Source organism: Falco cherrug, chromosome 9, assembly GCF_023634085.1.
Source record: "Falco cherrug isolate bFalChe1 chromosome 9, bFalChe1.pri, whole genome shotgun sequence".
Lineage (NCBI taxonomy): Eukaryota > Metazoa > Chordata > Aves > Falconiformes > Falconidae > Falco > Falco cherrug.
This window is the reverse complement of record NC_073705.1, coordinates 4,427,442-4,454,310: the sequence shown is the minus strand read 5'-3', so window position 1 is coordinate 4,454,310 and position 26,869 is coordinate 4,427,442. Positions and strand designations below refer to the sequence as shown.

At 45.8% G+C, this 26,869-nt stretch overlaps 2 protein-coding genes, 1 long non-coding RNA gene and 1 other non-coding gene across 4 annotated transcripts; 2 read left to right on the top strand and 2 right to left on the bottom strand.

Moving 5' to 3' along the window:
• Positions 1-240: 240 nt before the first annotated feature.
• LOC102049475 (cytochrome P450 2H1-like) lies at positions 241-8,525 on the bottom strand. The gene is made up of 9 exons (XM_055720714.1): positions 8,289-8,525; positions 6,704-6,866; positions 5,695-5,844; positions 3,756-3,916; positions 3,237-3,413; positions 2,665-2,806; positions 2,187-2,374; positions 1,579-1,720; positions 241-1,139 (listed from the first exon to the last, which is right to left on the bottom strand). Exons 1-9 carry the CDS (start codon positions 8,454-8,456, stop codon positions 958-960), a joined length of 1,473 nt encoding a protein of 490 aa, XP_055576689.1. The 5' UTR covers positions 8,457-8,525; the 3' UTR covers positions 241-957.
• A 9,334-nt stretch (positions 8,526-17,859) lies between these two features.
• Positions 17,860-23,025, top strand: LOC114016492 (uncharacterized). Its single transcript, XR_003560954.2, has 2 exons — positions 17,860-18,907; positions 22,440-23,025. It is a non-coding gene; the product is annotated as an uncharacterized LOC114016492 (long non-coding RNA).
• LOC114016495 (small nucleolar RNA SNORD45) lies at positions 19,303-19,387 on the top strand. The gene has a single exon (XR_003560962.1). It is a non-coding gene; the product is annotated as a small nucleolar RNA SNORD45 (small nucleolar RNA).
• Positions 22,865-26,543, bottom strand: BLOC1S2 (biogenesis of lysosomal organelles complex 1 subunit 2). Its single transcript, XM_055719795.1, has 5 exons — positions 26,392-26,543; positions 25,438-25,554; positions 24,477-24,596; positions 23,911-24,015; positions 22,865-23,393 (listed from the first exon to the last, which is right to left on the bottom strand). Exons 1-5 carry the CDS (start codon positions 26,441-26,443, stop codon positions 23,362-23,364), a joined length of 426 nt encoding a protein of 141 aa, XP_055575770.1. The 5' UTR covers positions 26,444-26,543; the 3' UTR covers positions 22,865-23,361.
• Between the last annotated feature and the right edge of the window lie 326 nt (positions 26,544-26,869).

Genomic DNA, 26,869 nt, shown 5'->3' with positions numbered 1-26,869 from the left:
GCAGGGGTGTCCCAGTATTATTTAACTTGTCCTCTTTTACCGCAGTGGACAGCTCTGTAACCACAGTTGGGGTTCTGGCAGGTCTCATAGGGTCAGTCCAGCCTTCTCCCATGTTGTTACTGAGAACTGAAATTTTATAGATCATTGGCCAGCTCCATCTTCAAGCCATAATATACTCCATATAAACAATTGAAATGAAACAGTCAGATATGTACAAGACTTAGAAGACATTGGGGAATATAAGCTTTGTGGAGGCAGGTTTTTTACTAAAAGATGTTGTTCTGGGATATCAGAAAAACGACAATTCAGTGTACTACTTTATTTTGCAATATAAATTATAATTTCACAAACCTGCTTTGTAATCACATAAGAGAGAACCCACCTGCCCAGTCATCAATAAACCACATCCCCACCATAGGAAAGAATATGTACTGGAGCAAGAATACCGTAGGTGATCATCTTCTAACAGGAAAAAAAAACCCACCACTGTTTTATGCTTAGTTTTACAGATAGGTCACAACAAAGAAAATACAGAGGAGAGAGATACCTCAAGCGGAGTCTGTGGAAACCCTGGAGTACAAGACCTGTTCCTGCTGTGCTGAGAGGCTCAAGTGATAGGCATAGAAGCAGCAGGGCTCTCGGTGCACTAGTCCACACACCCTGACATGTCAGGTTGTCAGGAGCCAGATAGAAACCTGAGCTAGGTGAGGTACGTTCAGAGGAGACCCTATATAATTTTGCACAGGGAGCATTCTCCTGCCCTATGCAATTTCCTACTCTGTCTCTGTTTAGAGCTGGCTTACAAAAGTATCATGCAATTTTATTCTCTAAGCACATTTCTCTCCATAAAGTATCTAAGCAAATGATCTGAGTGTTTCAGTCTCAACAGATCGGAAAGTTACTATTGTTTAACCAGAGCTTTCATGAGTTTCAGAGCTGGCAACTATCTTCACTTGGCTAACGCGGAAGAAAAGAAACCTCATAAGGTCGAGGTATATTTGCCAGACTGGTGGCTAATGGGGAAATGTCAATGTCCTTGGGATCCATAACGGGTTTCAAAGTAAATTTCTGCAGGATGACTGTTAAAAATATGAATAGCTCCATCCGGGCCAGACCTTCTCCCACACAGATGCGTTTTCCTGCAAGCAAAAAGTAATAAAAAGTAAGGTGGCAGTGAAGTGTTTTGCTGGTAACTGATTTTAACCACTGTTCCATGAGAGTTCAGGAAGCAATGGGGGGCTAAGTGTCTAGAACAATGAAAGTGCTCAGTGGGCAAAGGCAGTTTGAAGGCTTTGATTTCTCATATTCTGCTGCTTTTTGCTGCTAGGTTTGGAGAGAGAGAAGTTGCATGGCTGAGTCCCACTTCATACACCTCTTCTTGCAGAATGCACTGGAGCAGCTTTTGTGATGACTAAAAAAGGAGGTCAACTGGCACTCCAGTACAGGAGTCAGAGCTGCCCGGAAGTGACTCTAGCAGACCACAGACATCACTGTAAGGACCACGGTGACAGCCATTAAAATCCTCAAAGCGGTTCTAGGAGACAATAGTCTAGGATCTGAGATAGAAAGAGGTGTTACCTGCAGAAAATGGCATGAAGTAGTCACTCTTTTTAAGGGTACCATCTGCATTCAGGAAATGTCCTGGGTCAAATTTTTCTGGATTTGGAAATTCCTTGCTGTCATGTAGGACGGAGTTCAGCACAGGGAGTATCATAGTGTCCTGAATTAGCAATAAGAAAGTTAAAATGGAGACATACTGAAGCAAAGCAGCACTGAGAAGTTTCCAGAGCTAAAAATAATGGTAGTCAACATTTAGCCCGTTTAAAATTACTTTAACGAATAAAAAAGTATGCCATTGGTATGGCAAAGATTTTTTAAAATGAATTTTAATAGTGAGTCTGATTAGAGTATTTAATATTGCTTCCAGATAATTTAGAACTTTGATTGCTTACATTTATGTGAAAAAAATAGAAAGCTGTGTCTCCCTCTTCACATAGAGGATGAAAAGTCCTTTTTTTGTCAGATAGAAAGGGGTTGGACTCAACTGCCAGAATCCCTTTTGAAACAGAATTATTCCAATTCTATATCACATTTCATTGGTTTTGAAAATTAAATTAAATTAAATTAATAGAACACATCTTTGTTTTCAAGAGATTATGACCTTTCTCAGACATAGTGGAACAGACCTTGGGGATAAAATAGTCTCTGAACTTGGTGTCTTTGATCACAGCATGTGGGACATTAAGCGGAAGGAGATCAACAAATCTCTGGATTTCACGGACTACAGCATCTGTGTAGGGCATGCGGCTCCGATCTGCCATGCAGGGGCTTCGGTCTTGGCCGATCACAGAGTCAATCTCCTTTTGAATTTTCTCTGTCAGGAAATAAGTAAGTGTTGAATGGACAAGTCCCCCATCTGTTTGCCTAAACCTCTCCCCATATTTACAGCAAAACTTGCTTTTTAGTGCACCAGGAATATATGAATGTACTTAGTCTTAGTTCTATTCACAGTAAAGCGATACTAGTACTAACACGTTTCTGCACTGCAAATACATGTTTCCTTAGTTGGGGGACCATTGCTACATGTGGTAGTGACAGGAAATGTCCAAACTGATCCCATGACCTATTAAAATTTTTACAATTGTTTATTTCCTTTTCTATTACCTACTATCTCTGGGTATTTCTGCAAAATCAGAAATCCATGTCTTAGTGTGATGCTGGTGGTCCCTGTTCCTGCAAGGAACAAGTCGAGCGTGGTCCTCCTCAAGGTCTCAGTGGTGAATTCTGAGCGACCATTCCCTTTCTCCTGGAGGAAGATTTGGCAGAACATTCTGAATGACAAAGCTAAGCAGCCTGTTTAAAAAGGAAAGTCCTATACCCATAATGTATGTTTTTAAGCCCATCTCATGTCCTTTCAAAAATATGACACTCACTCTCCAGAACAGCAGCATTTTTTGTACTTTTACTAAATAATATCATGAATCTTTTTTAATATGGGAGGAGCACTGAATTACCTCAACCAGATTGGTCTCCAGCTTTCCTAACTTTGGCTAGTACTGTTAATCCTGTGTTTAAAAATCCTTGATAAGAAAATGGAGAGGAGAGAATGAAGTGCCAAGAAAATTAAGTTCCCCTCTGTATTTGCAAAAGCCCAGTGCCCTGCCACAACTGAAAAGATGCTGGGATTCAAGCAGTGTTTTTCCTATAATCCAATAAATCTCTTGCCCTTACATCACCTGTTCCATTTTGTTAATAAAAGCATCAATAAAATCTCGAGGACAGGTGGGATCCAGGGTTTCCTGGTGTTCTGCTATAATTTCTGAAGTAAAGTGATCAGCTTCTTCAATATTTTTTGCCAGTTTTTGATGAGGCCCAGGTAAATATTCCATGATATTTGGGAAGAAATTGTACAGCTGTAAGAATAAAATGATTGAAATTGAATTAAACTGTTTTGGAACAGTAGGTCCTTATTATTCAACTGGATTTTAATGCCTTTTACTTTATGGTTTGACTATATTCAAGGATAGATTTCAATTGAGCAACTTTTGCAATTACATCCTTCTCTGGACATACAACTCCATAAGGTAAGAAAAAACAACAGGAAGTGGTTATTTCACTGCCTTTTTGGCTTTTAAGAAATGTCTCTAAATTTAGGAAAATCCACTCCAATTAAAAAATAATTATATGACTCAATATTAATCAATAAAATCTTACAATAATTTAAATATGTATTAATTAAATAAAGCTTTACACACCTGTGTTTGTATAGAGTTCTGGAGCTTGCTGTTATCCTCTATCAAATCAACCAAAGTTAGAAATTTCTTGTCCTCATAGTCAAACCGGTCCCCAAAGACGATGGAGCAGATGACGTTGGAAACAGCATGGACTAGGAAGTTTCCAGGGTTGAAGGGTTGCTCTGCAACAGCAAGAATAAAAAACCTCTGGTATCTTTCTTTCAGTATTTCACATAGTCCTCTCCTCTGACACTACAGGGAAGTTTTGCATCCTCTCGAGAGCCAGAATTTTGCAGTCCTTGGAAAAGATGGTGAAGAGTTTATCCGATTTATTCCTCTGTACTTGAAGTGAACTAATTTCCCTGTTGGAATGGCTGAGTACCTCTTCTGTTCTCAACAGAACACTGGCTTATAGATTGTTTATTAGAAATGGCCTAAAGATCACCACCAAGACCCAGTGACCCCACAAGGACTTTGTCTGAGCCATGTCTTTAGGTTATTGAACCCTGTTTATGAGCTCTATTAGCGTAACCTCAGCTGTATAACACTCTCTCAGGGGTTCAAGTGCCTGTGAGCAAAGTCTAGTTTTGATAGCAGAGTTACATAAGTTTGTAAGAAGAGAACTGCAGTGTGAGAAAAAGGTGAGATTAGACCCAAGAAAGAAAGGAAAGGTATAATTGCAGACAGTGATAGGGTGCATCTGAAGGTTTCAAGAGGAGGAACAACAACAGGAAAAGATACTAAGTTCTCAAAGAAAAACAAGGAGTCAGAAAATGGCAACTTGGCAGCATTGAGGATCAGCCTGTTCCAAGGAGGAATGGCACCAGCCCTTCCCTGCCTGACTGATGACTCCCTGGCTATTGAAGACTCAGCAGATGTCTCATCAGGGGTGATGAGTATATTAATGCTGAGCCTAGTAGATAACTAGTCCTAGCTACTTATTATTTGCAGTAAGAGTAAATAATGGCTTTATACTTTTCAGTGGTATATATCTTGTTTGCAGAGTCTTTTAGTACACAGTAAAAGATGCTGTAACAAGGTGAGCCAGAAATGGAGGTTTGCAGTAGAGCATAGGAAATACAGTGTTACCGTGCTAGAGAAAGGGTAAGAGCAATGCAGGTGAGAGTGTTTTCTTTGATTTGTAGCAGGAATGTTTATCTATGAAACCAGAGTGAATTTTCTAGTGAGTCATGAGAAACAGTGATGCTGCAGCATCCTTTTAGCTCTACCTGCTTCCCACCCCACCCCCCTCATCCCCCCGCCTCGGCAGAATGAGCACACATTGAAGACTGGCTGTGGAAAGGAAGCCTGCAGTCCAGTCTGGTACTGTGCCACTCTCCGGGGAGGTAGTTATAAGTAATGTGGTCCTACATACTGCCAGAAAACACATTTATAGGTTGGAACCAAGGGGGTTACCTCATGGCCTGCCCTCAAAAGCAGCTTATAGTCCCTGTTCCCATTGCACACCCCCACCAGTACTGGGACGTATTGTCTAGTGTTCAGATGGACTGGACCCAAACCCAAGTATCTGTAAATGAGTTCTCTGGTCACCCACTTATTCAGGATCCATTTACTTGGAGCTGCAGGAGGCAAGCAAAGGAGTGCATGTTGCTTAGCTACCTGGCAGTGCCCAGCCCTGTCTCCACGGCTGAATTATACCACATCCTTGGCTTTGGGGCCAAGATGTTCCCTTTGCCACTTCCTGTCTTCTTCCTCAAGCAGAACAAGATAAAGGATGCTTTCCAACGCCAGTCTCCAACATTTGCCTCTCCATACTGTCACAGTGCCTTTGACCGACCTACTCCCAGCAATGATAACTTTGCCTATTGGAGCAGGGAGCAGAAACAGCAGCCACATTCCCACTTCTTGGGTCATAGATTTGGTGAAGCAGCCCCACAGCCCTCATTGTCTCACTGCAGATATGCAGAGTGTCCCAGCAGGCACAAAGTCTGTGTCCTACCATGTGTGTTCTTGATCCTCTCCACCAGAAAACAAGCTTCCTCCTGGATTCGCTCCTCGATGCTCTTCTTCCCCATCCCAAAATCCCGCAGGGTGGTGAGTGCAAATCGTCGGAGTTGCTTCCAGACCTCACCATTGCTGGTCACAATGCCTGATACAGGAAGGAAAAACAGACCTTCATGAGGAAACAGGTTTGGGGTTTTTTCCCCCCTGAATGAGACCTACACAGCAAGTACTCAGCATGCAAAGACACCTCTCTGTGGAGTTACACTTCAATTGCTATCTGCCCAAAAACAACTTCTCTGCAGTTCTGGAGCTGACAGATTTTATCTGTCACAGCACTTTGATTAAAACTGAGTCTATTCTCAGAATATGAAAAACTGTGATAGGACATAAATAAGAAGGCAGCACTGGTACTGAGTAGATCTTGGCCACAGACACGTGGCCTTTGCACTGACATAACTGCTCAAATGTTCTACTGTGTGCCTTCACACAGAGTATCATTATTACTTGTACTATAGCACCAGGGAACAGGTACTTTTACCCAGATAAATGCTGTACTGGGAACTCCCCTGGTGAATAATCTCAGGGCCTAACCTTGAACGTGGCTCTTACTGGGATGACCTATATTATTTTGTCTTTGTTCTGCTGTGGACTTTCCTTTTGCTCGTTCCTTAACCATGTATATGTAAACTGTCAATATTTTCAGAAATGGGAGAATGAATGTAAGATCTTAGAGGCACACCTAGTGAACAAAGTTTTAGCCGGAATTTGAAGCATGCTGAAAATAGAAAGGCACTCAATGAAGCCAGCCTGGGACCTTAAGCAGTTCTCTAGGGGACCAATTTACTCCATGGTCCAAGCAACGAGTTGGGCTTTTAGTCTTCTATTCCTATTTGTATGCATGAACATAGTAAGTGAAATACGCCATTCCCTTCACATTCCTCTCAGCTGTGTTCCTGAAGTACTGAAAGCATTGGCTTTGTATGCTAACATTACCAGGGCCATACCTGTGCCTTGGAAGAGTTTTCTTAACAGTGGTAGACTGCCTCTTCCACTGAAGTCATCTGCCTGATCGATCAGAGCTTCTTTCACAACATCATAGCCATACAGCACCACAATCTTTTGTGGGCCTACATATATTGTGAAGACAGAGCCATACTTCTTGCTGAGCTGTAGGAAAGAGGAACAGAAGGAACAACATGTCTGAATGTTAATCCTATGAAAAGAAGTTTGTAGCAAAGGGGTCTGAGGGGCGATGTGCCATTGTCACAGCATCGCTGAGGTGTGGCATTGGTTAGCAGCACAGAGATCCTTCAGCTATGAACTACAGCCAAGGGAAGAGGGAATTGTACAAAAAACAGGGGATATGAATGGAAATGGTGAGGTGTCAAGCCCAAATCCCAGAAAAGAAAACAGTTAACTATTCACAGGGCTTGCAAAACAGTCTGGAATGCTTTTCTACAGGACACAGCAGGTAACAGTTTACATGGGCCCAAAAAGCAGTTACATATACTTAGGGAAACAAGTGCCTAAAGGGTTTTTGAGCACAAACATAACCACAGCTGTCTCTAAAATCTCCTGGGCCACAGACCTCTGGAAACTGGGCAAGTATGTCAGCGGAGAATGACTGCATCCTTGCACTAGTCATGTGCTCTTTCCCAGGCATCTGCTTTTGGCTACAGTTGCAGGAACATTCTTGGGCTACTTGATCTGACCTGGAACACTTCTCAACGTTCGCTTTTTAAGAACAAACCAGATAGAGTCCCAGTCTTTTTTATGGTGGGAAACTCAATCACCTAGTGCTCTGAAACAAAGCAGAATGCCTGAGGGTGCTCACAATTCTCAGCGTTCACAAGCACCAAAGCAAAAAGGAGCTCGTATGGGTATGTGTGCCTCTGATGATAGGCATGGTGATGTTTGCTGTCACCACAGTTTTGCTCTGAAGAACCCAGGGACACCTGCCCTGCCCATCCATCTGTCACCACCGCCTCACAATCCCTTAAGGAACAGATATTCCAGATTAACTCCCTCCATCCAACCCCTCCCAGGCCTTGCAACACACAGTTTTTGTTTGACAGATGGGTAACACCAGCTAGGGGAGGGAATGGACAGCACAGTTCACCTCCAAACTGTTTTGTTTCAACCCCTTCACTCTCTACTTCCACTCCCAGGAAAGCTTACCTATCTGCTAGGGAACAAAGGCAGCAAAATGAAGCAGGGTCCTCCCCGCCAAAAAAAGGGCTAGGCCATGTTGCTGGCATGGTAAGAAGCTGGGTACAGGAGGAGTATAGTGAATATTGCAATAGCATCAGTGCCCTGATTGCAAATCCACTGCAAATTGCAGTACTGCCATGAAGTCAGCACAGGACTCATCTTCACCATAATTTTTGCAAATATATAGACTTGTATATGTAGGTTATTGCGATACATAGACTTCAGAAGTATGTATTTCTGGGAGACCTTTTGTTTCTGTTTGAGTCTGACATTTGGTCAGTGCAAAGTAAGCTCGCGAATAAAGCTGAGACAGTCTGGACCAGACTTTGTTTTATATGCAGTGGAGACAACACAGGAAAGAAGAGGGCAGCCTCTTACCTTCTTCAAGCTTTCAGGCAACTTCCAGGGATTCAGCTGGAGTATGTTTCCAAGAATGGGGACCGTGATGGGACCAGGAGGCTCCTTCTCTTTTTGTGATATGCTTCTCCATGTGGCAAAGAGAAGCAGAAGGCATGAGATGCAGACCAGCAATAAAATAGTGGTCATTCCCAGGAGCCCAATGGTAGGCTGAGGGAGAGAAGTCAAGTGTCAGAAGAGCCTGACGTTGGACCTGTAAATCCATGCCTATTTATATTCTGTGGTATGAAAGCATATGGATGAAATTAGTCAATAGTGCCTTCCTATTCCTGCTGAGATGTGAGGCTACTTATTAACCTGCTCTAGATAAGAATGAACAAACTAGGGATGAACTTGTTTACGCACTGCTTTTTAACCTCTCCAGCTTGTGTTCCTTTGGGTAATCATTCATGTAGGTCTAAAGAAATCATGTTCTAATGCTGACAAAGAAACTCAAAATGCAGAAATATTTGGAGTCTAGCTGCTATCTATATGCTTAAACTCTTACTGTTTGCCCTCATGTATACATTGACATCTGCCAGCCCTTCTAGTATCTGAGCACAGCGGAGGTAGGTATGGTTGAAAAAGGGCATCACTCCAAGTTCTTTCGAGGCATTTCACCTCCACTTCTGGAATGAAATTATGAAATTGTACCCAAGTCACACATGCAGATTTTGAGGGATACACCCAGCTTGTCCTAATCTGATATTTTAACCAAACAAACCATACTGTCTACAGCATTTGCATGGTCACAGATTTTCCCCAAACCAGAAATTCCTACAGCAACCTGTAGTCTCCTTTCTGATGTTTCTAGAAACTAATTGAAGATCCATGGAAGCTGTGAAGATCTGTGAAAGGTAAAGGCACCCTGAACAGAGCTTAATGGAATGGCCAGTTTAATTAATATTGTGTATGTAAAACAACGTAAAATATTAAATGAAATATTATGCTTCCCATTCCTCCTCCCCACAGGAATCCAAAACCCTAAACAGGGTGAGAACTGTGAGTGTTTTCTGGCAGAGAAGTAGAGCACAACAGTGATTCAGTCACCAGAGACTGAAGAGCTGATTCTGGGACTCTGTTGTTGTTTGTCTGTACATCGTACAAAGTGTCTGTAAAGTGCCAGCAATCTACTGTAAACACTGTACTTAGATTCCTACAGCCTTTTGTGTCTGAGGTGCCCCTCCACTGCCATTCCCCAGTTTCCACTCAGACCCAACTACAACGCATGGCATTAGGCTGTATATTTCCTTTTTACATGACTTTATGTAAGGAGCTACTGGTCCTCTCCCAGAGCACATTTGGCCATGGTAGCTATATGGAGATGGATGGAGCAAGTCAGGAAAGCCTGGAGGAAACACCACTGCGCAAGGGGATGTGAAAGGGACTGTGCATTCAGCAGGCACTCAGGCTTGCTGCTGGCCAGGGCGGGGTGGCTAATGTTTTCTTAAAACTAAGTAGGTATTGGAAGGTGTCTGAATAACGGGTACACCTTTCCTACACTAGACATAATTACTAAACAGCATAGCTCAAGTTTCAGAAAACCTGTAATGCAGTAAACCAATGAAGTAGGTACAAGGTGAGAAAAAGGAGTTTAGTAGGTGCAAATTTATTATACTTACTTTCTGATACTGTTTAAGTGACACTTAGCATGAATTACTCGTTGGTGATTAAGATTAAGGCATGTTACTGAAGTTGACTTTTGTGAGTCATGTAATAGTCCTAAAGTCATGTTAATTCAGACCCATTGAAGCCCCAGCAGGGAAACAACAAGGGAAGAGGATGTGGGGTGTGGAGAATGGGAGCTGATAACACCTGCAGCTCAAGGAAGGGAATGGGAACATTACTGGGGAAAAAAAAAACCCAACTAGTTTCATCACTGAAGGAAGTCTCTGTGTAATAAGAGAGAGACATGAAATTACCGTTAAACTCACTCTGAATGAGAATCAGTGCCAAAGGATATTATTTTCATGTGTACCTCTGGTTAACAAAGGTCAGATATTTCCTGTCTATGAAACTGGTGCTCAAAGACAATGCAGCGGATAATGCTGGAGCGGATCAAACGGAGTTGCTCTGTAGCAAAATTTACCTGGACAGCTCTGTTTGAAACAGCTTGTCTCCGCTCCGCGCCACCCCCGCCCCCCCTTTATTTTTCTTGCCTTCCCCCCTGCCTCTGTGGTTGAGAAGCTTTGTGTTTTACAACCCAAGATTCCCCAGCAGGGCTGGGAAGTCCCCATTTCTATGCTCCCTGTGTAGATCCTGCTCCACAGAAAAGCCCAGCACCCCATGGGTTCTGGTTACACTGACCACTCCCCCACTCTTCATGTCAGACATCCAGGCCTCTGTCTAGCACCTGTTGATAGTGGGTGAGCATTAAATGGGTGTCAGTGTCCTCCAGCAGTGCCTATTTCTTCCCACACAGTAGAGAGGGAGCTGTCAGACAGATCCCACACAAAAGACCACATCAGGGACCATTTCAGTCACTCCAAGCCAGCGACACAGGCTCTGCCACCTGCCAACACATTACATCTTTTGAGATACATGGCCAAAATGATGCTTCATTTGAGTGCTCACATCTGTACCTTCATGTCTACAAAACCAGCCAGGTATACTGTGGACACCAGACTTTGTTTTCCACTGAGCTCTCAAAATGGCATTTAAAGGATGGACAGATCTTATGTCTGGCACAGTTAGCTGAGGACTAGCAGATTCTACAGCAGTGAGAAAAAAAACAATTCCCATCTAAATTTAGATATGAAAAATGTAGGTGTACAAATCAGCTAGTCTGCCTTGTTAGTGGAGAAACACTGATGCTTCCAGAGAGCCAGTTGTCTGACTTTTTTTACTGTGAAATGAGTCAGTCATTGGAGAGGTTTATTTGTTTCCCTTGACTACAAAAGGAGCCTCAGGAGACTTGTATAGATTTCCATGTCTGACTTAGGGATCTCTTTTGATGCAGATGACTCTGATTCCCTGTGCATCCCTCCTGATCCTAACGATGTTCTTTATCAGCAACAAATTCTGCAAACCATGGTACAAAAGGCACTGCTCTGAATACTATGCACCAAAGGTATTTAAAACCAGAAGTGGGCAGAGGAATGAAATTGAGAGGAGCTTTCTAGGCCATGTTTGAAGGGATGATTAAATCACTGAGAACAGTCAGTTTTATCATTATCAAAGAAAAACTCAAGTTGCTTGCATGTTCCTTCCCTTTACATTTGGAGATAAGGTGTCTGGAACTTCTGTATTGGCAGCCTTGAGGGTGAACAGCTGCTGTAAAGCCCAGTGCACTGGAAAAACAGGGCTTTGCTTGCAGCATCGCTCCCATGTCTGGACATGGCTTTTCTATTATTTATCTAGTTACTTGCATAATCATTGAAGGGCTTCAGAATGGTGTTGGGATAAAGCCAGAACCTGTTTGGAGGGTTCTGTGTGTTTCACTGGAAAGAGATATAACTGCCAAAGACCTTGGGTCACTTTCAATGCCAGAAAGAGAGGAATTATTTGGGTATGAAAGACTTATTGGTGTATGAAAGACCCATCCTGATACAGTTCACATTCACAAGAAGCACCTGCAAGACTCTGCGAAAGTATCGGCACCACGAGCGCCTCTTTACATAGGCCAAATTTTCCATCTTTCCCTAGCCTTTACAAGGACAAAGCCTTTCTACACTTTCCCCTTGCTAGGGTGAGGCTGGAAGGTGGCTGGGAGAAACAAGACTGGCAAAAGGAGTGTGTTGTGGCAGCTTCGCCTTCCTGCTGCTGTGGAGTGCAGCCCCTGGACAGACAAATGCAAGAGGCTCTACAAGTGGTGAAGCCTGGAAATCTGCCAGTGCTTCTAGAGAACATCTGGTACCCTTTGGGCTTTTGGGAGATTGAGAACATGGAAGAAGAGACCATGTCAGAGTTTTTATTCATTATTTTTTCCTCCACCCTGGGCTGGATATGAAGGGGGCTCTATGGCAAGTAGGATGCCCAAAAAAAGCGAAGCAAACATTAGGCATTATTAGAAAAGGAACAGAGAACAGAAAGGGCACCTCTTTACACCACCATATAAGCCTATGGTGGACTTTTAACTGGAATTCTGTGTGAAGCTGCAATTCCAAAAGGATGGAGTAGACCTTGAAAAGCCTTAGCATAAGGCCCTTAGGATGACTTAAAATCTGGAAGGACTCTTTAAATGGACTAGGTCTCTCTGGTCTGGAAAATATATGAATGGAGTGGATATAGCAGATACCTGTTAAACTGAAGGGTTTGGAGAAGGTGAGAAGGGAATGACTGCTCATATTCTCTTCCTGCATAGAGCTATAGAGCACGAAAATAGCAACTGGCAGGTTTTAAACAGGCAAAAGTAGATGGTTCTTCACACACCATGCCCTTGAGCTATGGAACACCATTTTGCAAGATGTATGTGTACAAAAAGCAACAGGGCAAATTCATGGGAGAAAAATTATTTGAGGGTAATCAGACACAAAGATACCACCAATGGCTCAGAAATCACTGGAGACTGGAGCAGTCTGAAAGCATATTCCTCTGTGGTTGCCATGCTTTTATTCTGTTCCTTGGGAACTCATTTTTAAGCCACTGTTGGACAGAAGTCTGTGCTGGCTTAACTACTGTCATGATCCAGTACATCCATCCTCAGGCTCCTATGTCCTTATGTTATAATGTGACATTTCACTGGACATTTTCATGGAGCAGGTGTTGTGGTTTAACCCCAGCCAGCAACTAAGCACCACACAGCTGCTTGCTCATGCCCCGTGCAGTGGGATGGGGAGGAAGAGAAGTGGAAGAGCAAAAGGGAGAAAACTCATAAGAATAGTTCAATAATTGAAAAAAAAAATGCAAGAAACTGATTACAATGATGATGATGATGACGATGAAGAAGAGGAAAATAAATAAAAATCCCAAACCATGCCTAGAGGAATGAAACCTTAGACAAGTGATGTAAAAACCATTGCTTACTACCAACCGACCAATGCCCAGCCAGTCGCTGAGCAGTGGCTCCCAGCCAGCTTTCCCCCTAGTTAATATGCTGAGCGTGGCATCGCATGGTATCCCTTGGGGCAGTTGGGGTCAGCTGTCCCAGCCATGCCCTCTCCCAGCTTCTGGTGCACCCCCAGCCTGCTCGCTGGTGGGGTGGGGTGAGGAGCAGAAAAGGCCTTGACTCTGTTAGCGCTGCTCAGCAATAACTAAAATACCCTTGAATTATCAACACTGTTTCCAGCACAAATCCAAAATGTAGCCCCATACCAGCTAGCACGAAGAAAATCAATGCTACCTCAACTGAGACCAGCGCAACAGGTTAGCAGAGTAGCCTGTGGAAATCATCTTGCCTGTTCTGCTGTGAATAACATCATCTCAGCTACTCAACTCTTTACTATTTTTAGATAGGCTTTCCTTGGTGTCTTGTAGAAAATCACAGTATCAACCTCTGCCTTATTTCTGGCAGCAATTTGACAAAGGATCTGCTGTGGTCAGCAGGTATTAAGGTTGAGTGATAACTTCAGCATTCAACAATTAGTATAACACCTATATTAATAACATGCCACACAGGTAGTACTACAGATAAGATACAAATCACATAATTAGTTTTCAGATCGCAGAAATTACATTTGACCAGCTAGCTCAAAAAGCTTGGTTAAATATTTATATATGAACTCACTGGACCTCAGACATAACTCAGCTGAAAAAGGATGAAGCCAATGAAGCTCATCAGTCATTTGCAATACGTGGCAAATAGACTTGCTTTGTCACCAAAGGGCCAAGGAAATTAAGTTGGTAACAGCCCTCCTGTGACTCCACCAACACTAAGTTACTTTGTCGCTGCTGTACCCCGTCATCTTCAAATAAAGCCAAGGTGCTTAGCTCTAGGCTATGGTCAGCATCAAGAAAGAGCCGGTGCTTCCCCAAGCCAGGCAGAAAAAAGTCAGGAAATGGGAAAAGTCAGTCCCAGAGCTATACATGCTGAAGAGAGGCGTGGTAGTGGGGGCTGCCAAATTTCTGAGCCTGGCAGAGCTCCTGAGATTGCTGCTCCCAGCTGCCTGCATGGGTGGCGAGGCTCCTCCTGAACCAGCTGCAGAACAACTGCGGTGTACAGGAGACCATCTAAAAGGTCCAGGCACTGCGATATAAAGGAGTGAAGGGGCAACTTTATCAGCTGTCCCCAGCTATAAGACCATCATCATGGGGCAGAGTGCCCACCATACCTTTGCCAAAGTCTGAGCAGGGAATCTGCAGTACAAACAGGACCTGAACACAGACCTGCTGAAACTTGGGCCTTAACTAGAGGCATTCAGCAACTTTAAAAAGTTGCTTATCATCATTGCAGAAGATCATGGAAACATGTGACTTGCTGATAGTCTGTATGTTCTGAAAATGGTGAATGCCATAAAGAAAAGTGACAATGGAAAGATTCACCAACTGACAATTTAAAATTCAAGAAAAATTCAGCAATCATGAAATTACAAAACCTTTGGCTACACTTCATGATACAGGTAATGTCAGTGATAAGGAAAACATATGAGAAATTATGCCTTTAAAAGGTGAAGAAAAAAATAGTGCTGATGCCAAGTGGTATAACATATGCCTTCACTATGTCTTTCAGTCCTGCCAGGCGCAGAGGCAGCGGAGGCAGCAGAGTGGCTTGGGACGATAAAGAAGGAAATCAAAGAAGCAGCACAGCTACAAGAAGTGACTGCACTACAGTGGCACAGCCAGCGCTAGACTGTTCTAGCAGGAGGATGGTGGTAGAAGAGGATTTTTCACCGTGGTGACACTATCTCCCTGTCAATTTTGCAGAAAGTCAGGCTCTAGCAATTTCCTCAGTATCATGCAAGAAACCCCTAGTGCGACACAACACAGGTGTCTGCAGGAGAAGACACTACTGTCTTTCTTCTCATCAGGCTAGTCTTCCAGACAGGTTTCCAACTGATGGATTTACGTATTTTCTTATCATTGGGGAGGCTGGTTTTTGAAGAGAAAATTGCAGAAGCCAACAGCATTTTGATTTCAAGTACAGGCATTTGTAACTGGTATCTGTCACTCGGGCTTTTCTCCTAACCATGCCAAAATACAGCATGTGCAGTAAAAGTGTAAATCATGTTTTCCTACTCTACATGGTAACTGAGGAAGTGTAGAATACTTTGAGAAAGATGGGCTGTGTCAGAAAACTGAAGAAAGTGAGGGAAATGTGTTTAATATACTGCAGGTCATACAGAAGTGCAGAGAACCCAGGACAGGGTGGAGGGCACTGCCTGGGAGGGTCCTTTCTCTGTAGAATTCAGTGCCAAACAGCTAGCTGGTGTGTGTGCAGGGGGTCTGCAGGGTACAAGGACACAGACAGGTGAGACAGGGAAGACTGGTGGTTGCCTTGGCCAAAGACCCCAAGTCATTCCCTGTGTGAGGGCCTATACCAGCCACATAGTGACAGAGGGAAAATGAGAATTTGCAGGATTGAGGGGAAATTTCTGGGACATCTTTTCTACCTGTCGTGGTGGAAATCAGCCATGAAATGCTCTGGCAGCAAATGGTGGACTGATACATGACCTGCATCCCATGAGGAACAAGAACTTGTATGAGCTCACAAGCAGTTCCTGGGTGGCAGAATAACAGACAGTGCTTTCCTGGCAGGATATAAGAGCAGTGGCTTGGAAGGTAATATAAACGATGAACTTGCCAATGAATCAAAGCCAGAGTACACTCAATTAAAGTAAAATACATGTGCACCCCCGCCTGCCTCCCCCCAATTTCTCTGTGAAGTGGTGGCACCTGTCTGAATGAAGGTTTTGATTTTCTCACCCCCATCCCACCGCCAAAGCATGTAACAAGTTCTTCCAGTCTACTCCCCCTAGGGTTTCATGCGTGGGAGCACTTCTGCTGCAGCTCTCTTCCTTGCCTCCCTTAAGGATGAGAGGTAGATCATTCCTTCCTCCCAGCCATCACCTTCTCCTGCACATATCACCTGCTCTGGAAATGATGGTGCCTAATGCATTCCCTCTCATAGACATGAAAGGTCTCCCCTATCCTTTGACTTCAACTCATTTTGAATAGTGGAAAAAGGAGAACGTAAACTGTCATTTATTTTCCCCACCTAAAGGTGTGAAATATATGACGTTGCAATGAAAAATTGTCAGTAAAAAATAAGTACTCCCCTACGTGGCTTCAAATAGCGTTATTAAGTAACTCTCCCAGTAGCGCTAAGGCTAAGGATGCACAATAGCTCAGACAGCACAGCCACTAGAAGTAAAACAAGTATAAATTGGAACATACGAGACACATTGCACAGCCTATCTAATATTTCACAAGGACTTGGCAAGAAGGATATTTGATTTATCAGCGCAGATGGGTTGGTTAAACATTTCTTAATGAACTCAGTTAATCCAGGCATCAGCTGAAAGGGTCCAACATCAGACTTTCTAAATAGCTTTCCGTGAAAAGGGTGAACGTCTGTGACCTCTTTCAATGTACCATGACCTCTTCCATTGTACCTTTCAATGTAAGGTAGAATGACTCCTCAGATTAAAAGCTATTAAGGAAGCACGATTTTTTATTATTTGATCCGGCAATACCACCTGGCGGCCAAGCGTCGGTACTGCAGCCCTGACGCCGCGCATGCGCGGTGGCGCGTCCCCCTCGGCGCTGCCGGCAGTTGTTAACGGCATCGCGATGCCGCGCTGCCTGCGGGGTGGTGCCGCGGGCCCGCTGCTGCCTCCCGGTCCGCTGGCGGCGAGCCATGGCCGGGGGCTGAGGGGAGGGAGGCGGGGAAGCAGGAGGCCGCCCCCCGCGGCCCCGCTCGCCCCGTGCCGCTGCCCCCCGCTGCAGCATCTCCCCCGCAGCCGGGCCACAGCCCCAGGTGCCTCGGCGCTGCCCGGCCAGCCGGCCCCCCGCTGCCGCTCGGGAAGGGCTTGCGGCAGGAGCGGCTCCGGCCAGGGCCGAGCGGCACCGGTCGCGGTTACTTGTGCTTCTGTCCCTTTGCCGGGGGCCGCGCTGAAGCCGCCGCGGGCTGTTCCCCCCCCCCGGGGATGCCGTGGGCTGCGCCGCCTCGGGCTGGCGGGGTTTGTTCCTGCCCGGCCTCGCCCCCCGCGGTGCGGGTGCGGGTGCGGGTGCGGGTGCGGGAGGGGAGCGGGGGCACGGCCCGGTGTGGGCAGGAGCTGGGCCGGCCGGGGAGAGGCGAAGCAGAAGGAACCCGGGGGCAGGCGGGCAGCAGCTGCCTCCTGCTGCGGGCACAGAGGGCCAGGCCCTGCGGAGGGGGGACCAGCCCCGCAGCCCGCAGCAGCCGGGTGCCAGCGTGCACAGCGGGGTCCGTGTGTCACCCGCGGGGTCCGTGTGTCACCCACAGCCTGGGGTGGCCCCGGCGCGGGAGGGAGCGACGCGCCGCGTCCGGGGGGCCGCGTCTTGCGAGGAAGAGCTGTGAGACACCCGGGGGTTACCGGGGGGGGGGAGCCGAGCGGCCGGCGTTCTGCGGGAGGGAGGGAGGGAGGGGAGAGGGGGAAAGATGCGTCTGAACTGTCACATTTTCACAGCGGTGCCAAAAGCGAGAGCTGTGGTGAGTCCGGGTCCGTGGGACCCTGTCTCCTCTCTTGTGTGCCCCAGGCGCCCCTGCCCCTCCTCTGCGCCCCCTCCCCTTCCCTGTGCCGCTGTGATTTTGTGTGTGTGGGGGGGGGGTGACCCGGGCTGGACCGAAGCTGCTTTTCCCGCTCCCCCTCCTCCGCTGGACAGGGGAGGCAAAATAGAACAAAAAGCTCACGAGTCGCGGTAAGGATGGGGAGAGCACTCAGCCATTGCCTTCGCGGGCCTAACAGGCTGAACTTGGGGAAATGAGTGCGATTGATTAGCAGTCAAGTTGGAGCAGGAGAATGAGCAGTAAAAGCAAATCTTCAAAGCACCTTTGCTCCAGCCCTCACTTCTGCTGGGCTTAACTTTACTCCCAATTTTCATGTCTCCTCCCGGCAGGGGAACAAGGAACAGCAGCTGCGGTCAGTTGATCACACATCTGTCTTCTTCTTTCTCCTCCTCAAGCCTTGCTGTCCAAACCCATCCTGTTTTGATTGCCTGTAGCTCTCCGTTCTGTTCTTCCGCCCTGCTTCCTCTTAGCTTGTGCCTTTATATCTCATTCTACTGCTCCCTTCTCTTTTACTCTCTCCGCTTTTGTCCTGCTCCCTCTCCTTCTCCCCTTTTCTTCATCCTGTCTCTGTCCTGCAGCCCATTGCTGGTTTTCCATTTACATCTCTGTCCTGATCTGTATCCATCTCTTTTTAGGTTTTTGTGCCCCCCCCCACCTGCCTCCCCCCAATTTCTCTGGCCTGTTCCCTGGCGTTCTTTTCCTCCCTGCACCTGTACATGCTGCTTGGGGTCCAGGGAGATGTCTGGAGGCGGGGGGCACCTCAGGAAGGTCTGTGTCCAAACAGGCACTTACTACTGTGGAATTCCTGACTTCCCGCAGGCATGGGAATCTCCCAAGCCAACACCAGAACTGTTGTTTTCTTGGTGGTTTTTAAAGGTGACACCATGAAAGGATGGGGTAAGAAAACCTGGTACCCTGAGCACATCATTTCCAGAGAAACATGTTGCCTATACACCTTCATTTGGGGGGAGGACAGGTGAGTACGTTAAGTGTTGACTTCTTTCAGTGCAGCTGTGCTTTTATTAAGAGGAATAACCTCCTCTGTTGTTGAGAGTTAGGGTTTGCTTTTTTCTGAGAATTCTGCCTGTCTGTTCAAAGTCATTGATCTGCGTGCTTTTCCCTTGAGGAAAAGGACCACAACTCAGTCTTACTTATTCACTGTGGCGTGCTCAGTTATAGAATAAATTTCTCACCATAAAACTCTGGTGCTTCCAAACAGCAGCATGGTTGTCTGCATAATGTATCTGTAGTCCCGTCTCAAGGAACGCATTAATGGTGTTACGAATTATAAATAAGGTAGCTTCCTGCCGTAGCAAGACAGTGTGTTGGGTTTGAAACCTTTGGGTAGGACAGAAGGAGGTTGCCACCCTGGGTCAGTGGTGAGTGCGGGCATGTGTCGTCTGATCTAGAGTTGATGGCTGTCATCACTTTAGCTCTAGAATTACTTGGAGACCCAGGGAACTCCAGTTCCCTTAAGCTGCAACCTTGGAGCTTTTCCAGGCAGTGGGATGAAATTCCTGTCACATGCTCTAAGGCACCTTAAAGAGAAAGGAGGCACAGTTTGAGTTTTCTTCCGTGTAGGCATCAGGGAGGTACAGCTCTGAGCTTAGTACTGGCTGCTACTAGGAGACGCTTTCAAGTGAACTGAGTGCGGCTCTGGATACCCAAAGCTGGACAGGGTTGGCAAATGCTGATGTAGAGTTTTGGTGGTAAACTTAACCAGCCTGTCTTAACAAGCAGGCATGTTCTTTGTTCGCAAGCACTGTTTAGTCCCGCCTAGGCTTCCTGAAAGTTTGAAGGGCCGTGGTCACATCTTCCCTTGGTCACAATGAACAGTTGCCTGTGCAGATTTGCTTTTTAAGGAGCATGCTGTGGTTGTATTTTCTCTCTTTGGCTTTGCATTTGGGAAATAGTGTAACAGTTACAGCTCAACTGAAGGAGCACGATACCTCATGTGGCAGAGAAGGAGACGTGTTTTACTAATTTTTTGGTGTGTGTCAGTTTGACCCCCAAATGACATTGTGTCAAAGCTTGTGGCCAGGTTCCACTGTAGATGTTGACTTGTGGTATGAATGACTCCCAAGTGTACTTTAGGAGAGCTCTGTTGGTATAGATGTGCTGAGCAATCGTTCTGCTGTGTGTGTGCCTGTTCTGGTTTGGCTTCCAGGTATGAGCATGCAAAAGATAACTTGCAACTGTAGTCAGCCTTGCTCTAAAATCAGAATGGTTTCTACTGCTGCCTGGATATCTGAGAGCCTCCTGAACGTTTCAGGCAGGCCAGGAGTTGTGCCCCAGTATTTCTGAGAGTCCACAGCTCTGCAGTTCTCTAGAGGAGCACTACAGGTAAGGCTGTAAGATCCCAGAGCTCTTTGCAAGTTACACTAACGGAATTTCTTTGGATATATATTGGGATACATATGCCAGCTGAAAAGGTATTGTTTGCTTTCGTGCCCAGTAAACACAGATCACTTGGGTGGTCATGTACACTTGTCAATTACTGAGGAAATTTCCACCCATTGGATGGAAAAGGAAACAGTTCAGAGGCAATGTTTAAGGTTTGGAGGGGTTTTTGTTTGCTGTAAACCCTGGGGTTTTAGCATTTTGTTCCATATTGTCTGTTAAAGAAAATGTATTTTGAATTAAGAAATGTAACGTGCTAAAGCAGCTAAGTGGCAGAACCAGGCCTCGTCCCTAGCGTAGCCCTAATCCAAGGCTGGTTTAAAACCCAGTCCAGTTGATCAGTGGGAGAACAGAGAAACAACAGATGACCAATTTGTGGACACAAGTGCTCCCAAACGCAGGTGTTTTTAGAAAAATTGGTGTATGTAAATAGGAATTGCTTGTTCAAAGACTAAGCGGGCTTGAAGGAGTGTGTGAGTTAAAGCAGGCAGAAAGAAGATCACGATCCGAGGAGGAGCTTGGAACCAAGGCAGAGACTGGAACCAAGGTGGTCAATCAACTGGGACAGGTGATAGATTTGCAGAACTGACGAGACCAAAGGAAACTTCTAAAAAACTTTGGACATTGACTAATGATTTTATAAGTGTATATAAGCTGTGCTGCATCCCTTTATTCTTTGCCACTCACTGAGGTGGTGGCCCAGCTCTGAGTTGTGATTAAAGCGAGCCCAGTGGCACCCACATCTATGTGAACTTTTCGTTAACACTGGGAGTCATCTCAAGACAGAGCAGGGCTGCCATATACCCAGTTTGATAACACGGCATGGATCTGTGGAGTCTGTCTCCCATTGAGGGTCTGAGCATATACTCCTCATCCAACAAGGGGCGTGGACTTGTAACTCACCGGCAGTGTGCTGCCATTAGAGCATGGACTGTGTCCACGCCGTGTTCCATTCTATGTTCGACACTTGATTTGGAGATTATCTGCCGTGGCCAGAACTTACTTGGCTTGCTGCCATGTGATAGGACAAGACACTGGCACTTAGGGCTTGATACTATTTTTATCACATGGAGACAATCACAATTCTCTAGACAGCAAATGGCCAGCTCTCTGCTGTAATTCCTTGGGATACAATTCTGTCACCCTTTCTGTGCTGGTTTTGGCTGGGCTGGAGTTAATTTCTTCGTGCTAGCTGGTATGGTGCTACATTTTCGATTTGTGCTGGAAACTGTTGATAATTCAGGGGTGTTTTAGTTATTGCTGAGCAGCGCTTTCACAGAGTCAAGGCCTTTTCTGCTCCTCACCCCACCCCACCAGCAAGGAGGCTGGGGGTGCACCAGAAGCTGGGAGGGAACACAGCTGGGACAGCTGACCAAAGGGATGTCCCATACCGTATGACATCATGCTCAGCATATAAAGCTAGGGGAAGGAAGGGGTAGACATTCGGAATTATGGCATTTGTATTATACACGATGGAACCCTGCTTTCCTGGAAATGGCTGAAAACCTGCCTGCTGATGGAAAGTAATCAGTCGATTCCTTGTTTTGATTTGCCTGCCTGCACAGCTTCTGCTTTACTTATTTAAACTGTCTTTATTGTAACCCATGAGTTTTCTCATTCTTACCCGTACGATTCTCTCCCCTATCCCACTGGGGTGGGGAGGGGGTGAGCAGCTATATGGGGACTTGGTTGCCAGCCGGGGTTAAACCTCATCACCTTCATCTTGGCCTCTGCACCTAGCTAGAGTGCAGGGCCAGCTGCATCCCTGCACTGGGGAAACAACCCCTTTGTGTGCGCCAGCATCCACTCTGTCCCTCTAGCACCATCTTCCCAGAAAGAGCTGGTAATCAAAGAGATCACTAGGCTGGAAGATCAGTGGCCTTGTTTCAGTCCTAGAACAACCTGTCCTGATAAGCATTTCGGTGGCTGGGGAGCTCTAGATGATGTCCATCTATCCAGAACCATTTCCAACCCAAAGTGAACCTGTAAATTTTCTGTTCTTAAGAGATGGGTAGAGGCCAGGGAAGGGGACTTACAGGGCATCAGGGATGAAGCTCCCAGCCACATGTAAGTGCTATATGTTATAATGAAAATCTTCATTTTTCCAGGGAAGAGAGGAGCTCCAAGCAGCACCCTCAAGCTTTTACATCAGCAGCCAAACATCTGTGATTCTCGGCAAAGAGAAAGGATGATACTATTAAAAACATTGCTGAGTCTGGATGAATCCTGTCAAGCTCTTGGTTTCATCTACAGATACATGAAACACTAGAGAAACAGGACTTTTAGACTGTCTACCACGTTGTGGTACCACTTCCCAACATCAGAGATCACCAAGCAGGCCACTGTTCAGGCTGCTGCTCACATGCCAGTCAGAGAATATAATTGCAGGAATACTTGATAAAGAGTTTAAAATGTTCTCTTCCATGGTCTCCACTAACTGGAAGTTTATTAACAGACCCTTTGGGGGGTTGGGCGGGGGGAAGACAACTTACATAATCTTTCCAACAGGAATTTGAGATTCCAGAGAGACAAATGCAGCCAGTTGTTTTATTGCAAATTTATAGTACTTCATCTCTCTATTTCAAACAGATAAAGGTGGATATCAAAATGAAGTGTTTCCAACACCATGCTCGTGACTCCAGAGGCCCAGGTATCCTCTCAATGCAGAGCTCAATGAAGAAAAAAAAAAAAGAAGTTTAGGTCCTGCTGCTACTCTTTATAGATTATGGAGGGCATTTCCCAGATAGAGTATTTCATGTGGGACACAGGACTTGCACACAGATAGCCAATATCAACATATGGGTTAGGGACAGGTTTCTACTTTTCACTGCAGAAAACTGAGGCAACAGAACCTCTTGAGAAAAGGAAAATATTCAGTCTACTGAATACAGCCTACTATATTCAGTAGACGGAAGTTACCAGTCTTGATGTTAGCTGGAAGCAAATCCTTGTCAACATACAGAATTGCTGTTGTGCAACTTAAACCAGTCTGACTTATAGCACAAATCCAACTTAAAGATTGTTGTAATTTCATCGTTTCTCCAGTTTTTTGTACTTGGCTTCTGCAGAAGGAAAAAATAACAATATTTTAGGACTAGATAAGTAAAAGCTTTGAATCCTGTAAGCTGCTATACATCTTAAAATTCAAGTTAATTTACAGTAACACTCAGGGTCACACTTTATTACAGCATTTAGGCAAATATAATTGTACAATAAATTTTTTTAAGAGCCAGGTGCTTGTCAGACAACTAATACTTGGGTTCCTGGTGGAACTGTATGAATCCCTCTACCTGCAGAATTAAACATTTGTCTTTAAAATTTGGGTCAGTGCATATTGTAAAAGACAAATCAAGCCTCACTAATAAGTTGTAGTTCAATAACACCTGTACTTGTCCACCTCCATAAACTTGTTATATTAATCTTTTCCCAACACTTACACTTCACATAAGATGTTCATTGCTCAAAAGCGGCACAGGCAACTCGGCAGCTCATATTTGTTAAGTAGAGGAGATTTGCCTTTTTAAATCCCCTTGCAAGGGACTATGCTGCTAGGTAGTAACAGTAGAGGACAACATTTACCAAGTTTTTTGGAATATGCGTCCAATTTATAAGCTGCCTGCTCCAGAGCTGCAACCTGTTCCTCAATTAGGTTGATTTGTTCCAGATATGGCTGAAGAGCAGCATCTTGAAAAAGGAGAAAAATCATACCTGTCAGTTCTCAGTAATTCACTTCCAAGAATGATTCACACTTGAAACACAAGAACTTTTCATTACATTCTTCAATTAGAACAATTTAAAAGCTCCTTCCTTCCCCCGCCCCAAAATCAAGTGTCAGTACTGAGAGCCATGTACTGGCTACAAGTAACAATACAATGTGAATCAAAAGAGGTGTTACTTTCCATCAGATCCAAAATCTGGGGTAAAACAGGACATAAATTCAGACGTGTTTTCTCTTATGCTAGTCTACATCATGTATATAGCTGTAAAGAAATACACAAGATCAGTACTGTATAGCAGCACATCTATTTCAGTGCATTTTCTTTCCTTCATCCCCTAATAAAGAGTGAAATATATGACTCTCAGATGCTTCATTTCCCAAACAACTGTACTGTTCGTTAGACCTCTACCTTATTCGGTCTACTTACATTTTTGATTTAAATCCTTCAGATTTCTACTGATGTTTATAGCAATATCTTTCATTTCTAGGTACTTCAAGCTAGTCAGCTTATTCATGTTTTCCAAGAGTTTGTAGTCTTCACTGGTGGCTTAAAAAGAACAGAGTTTGTTTTAATTAAAAGTTGATGTGGTTTGAATTGGGTGCAGACTCTTCAAGAGGACAAAGAGATTTCAAACCAATAGCTGAACATAACCAAGAATAGTATCACAGGTATTAGTATAATGCTCTACAAAAAAGAGAGGTAATGTTTTGTGAATTGTAAAAATCAATTGGACTGATGAACAGCTATTCACTTGCAATTTGAAAGAAAAAATTACTGTTTCCTCACATTTCTACTCTTATTCTGTCATTTAAACACTTATGTTTACAAAGCTGACAGCACAAATCCAGACTGGAAATCTGTACCATAAACCCTTCAGGTCCATGCACATCAGTAGTGCTGTGGAGTGCTTTCGAAATTAGAGCCTATGGAATCCACTAACTTGAGCAGTGTACTTTGCTCCCATTAATGTTGCACAGCAGTTTATTCTAAAGCATGAATGTTAGAAATCACGCATATGATCCTTGCTCTCACTCAGAGACAAAATAGCTGCATGCGTTCCACTCTCTACTGTGCTTCTCTTCTAGTCCTTCTTAACCTAGACCCCTTTTGTTTGTTTGGTTTTCCATGCACAAGCTTCTGCAAGACTAAAAAGAAGTATTTTTAAGTTGATGATATCCCGCTGAATTATCTGTGCTATTCCCGGACTTAATTAATATGATTAATACCAGTGTTGTTAGTCGTCTAGCAACATGCCAGACCTGAAAAGCCAGTCTTGCTGGATATGATCTAAATAGGTATAGTTTAGACAAACTACACAACAGATTTCTTTAAAAGAAAATGAAAAGAAATAAAAACTTACCCGCAGGTCAGTATTGCAGTGCCTTACCTGTAAGTTCACCTGTTAAATAAGTGGCCATTTTGTTGAACATGTCTTTACAGAGTTCATTGATGTCTGCCTCTGCTGGTTCCTTAGCTTCCTCTGCTGTTTCAACAGCGGGATCCTCTGATCAGGGTACAGGCATGACAGGGTTAGGGAAAAGTTGGCAGGTACAGAAACACACCATCAAGATTGCATGGGCCCGTTTTTTTCCCCTTAAAATTGACTACACCTGCTTCCCATACAGGTTGTCTACCCTACTGAGGGGTAACAAACCTAGGCGGCTTCCTTGAAGTAGCATCAAGATTATTTCAAAATAAGACTTTAGGAAGCATTTAAGAGGAGACAGGCACCTGGCCAGACCACACTTTCAAGTATCAGCCATCTCCCATGCTTCAACGACAGGAAAGGAATCTGGGGACCACTTCTGGGTGACGGGCACAAGGCTACTGATGTGTATTTGTAGTCGCTGATTCAGAATAGAAGAACCGTCCCCCGGCCCGTTTCAGGAGGGGCCACAGGTCCCCGCCTGTGGAAAGCGACAACCGCCGCCTTTCTGCTGCAAGCCCCTTTCTGCCACGGCTGCCTCTGCTCCGCTCCCCGCGGCTCGGCGGCCCCTCTCCCTCAGCCCGACGGGTCGCCCTTCCCTTCGCCGGCCGCTTGTGCCAGCTGGAATGCGAAGCTGCCCCGAGGCCGCGGCTCCCGGCAGGCGGCGCGGGGGTCGGCAGGCTCACGGGGGCGAGCCTCCGCCGGGCTCCGGGGGAGCCGCCCTCCGGCCGAGAGGCAGGACGCCATGGGCCCGCTCCGCACCGGCCCGCACTCCCCCCGCCGCGGGGCGGCCGCTGCTCCGCCGGCCCGGCCCGGCCCACCCCTCGTCGCGCCGGCAGCAGCGAGCGGGCCGCAGCCCAGCGGCCAAGGGCCTACCTGGAGACCCCGACCCCGGCCCCGACCCCGGCCCCTTACGCTTGGCGGGCCGCGCGGCAGCCTCCAGCAGACCCTCCGTCGCGGTCGCCATGGCAACAGGCCCCCTCCCGCGGCGCCCGCTTCCGCCCTCGACCCCGCGCAAGGCCGCGGCCCCGCCCCTCGCCGGCCGGCCGCATGCGCGCCTGCGGGCGGGGCGGGGCGGGCGCTGGCGTCAGCTGCAGGAGTAAGCGGCTTTCATCGCGGCAGGAGAAAGACAAACCGCGGTGTAAAAACGAGTTTACTTTCCACCAGGTGTAAAAGGCAGCGAGGCAGCACAGAAGCAGCGCGGCTTGCGCTTGGCGTGGCTGCGGTGCCGGTTTCATCGTTTCCCTCTAACACCACGACTGAACCATCCATTGCAGGAGCACCAGAAGCACTTCCGCACTGCAGACCAGTTCCAAGCGGTGTCGCTCGCCCGGCCCTCAGGGAGACTCCAGCCTTCTGTTTGACGGCGTTTTCCTTCGGCTTACCCGGTCCC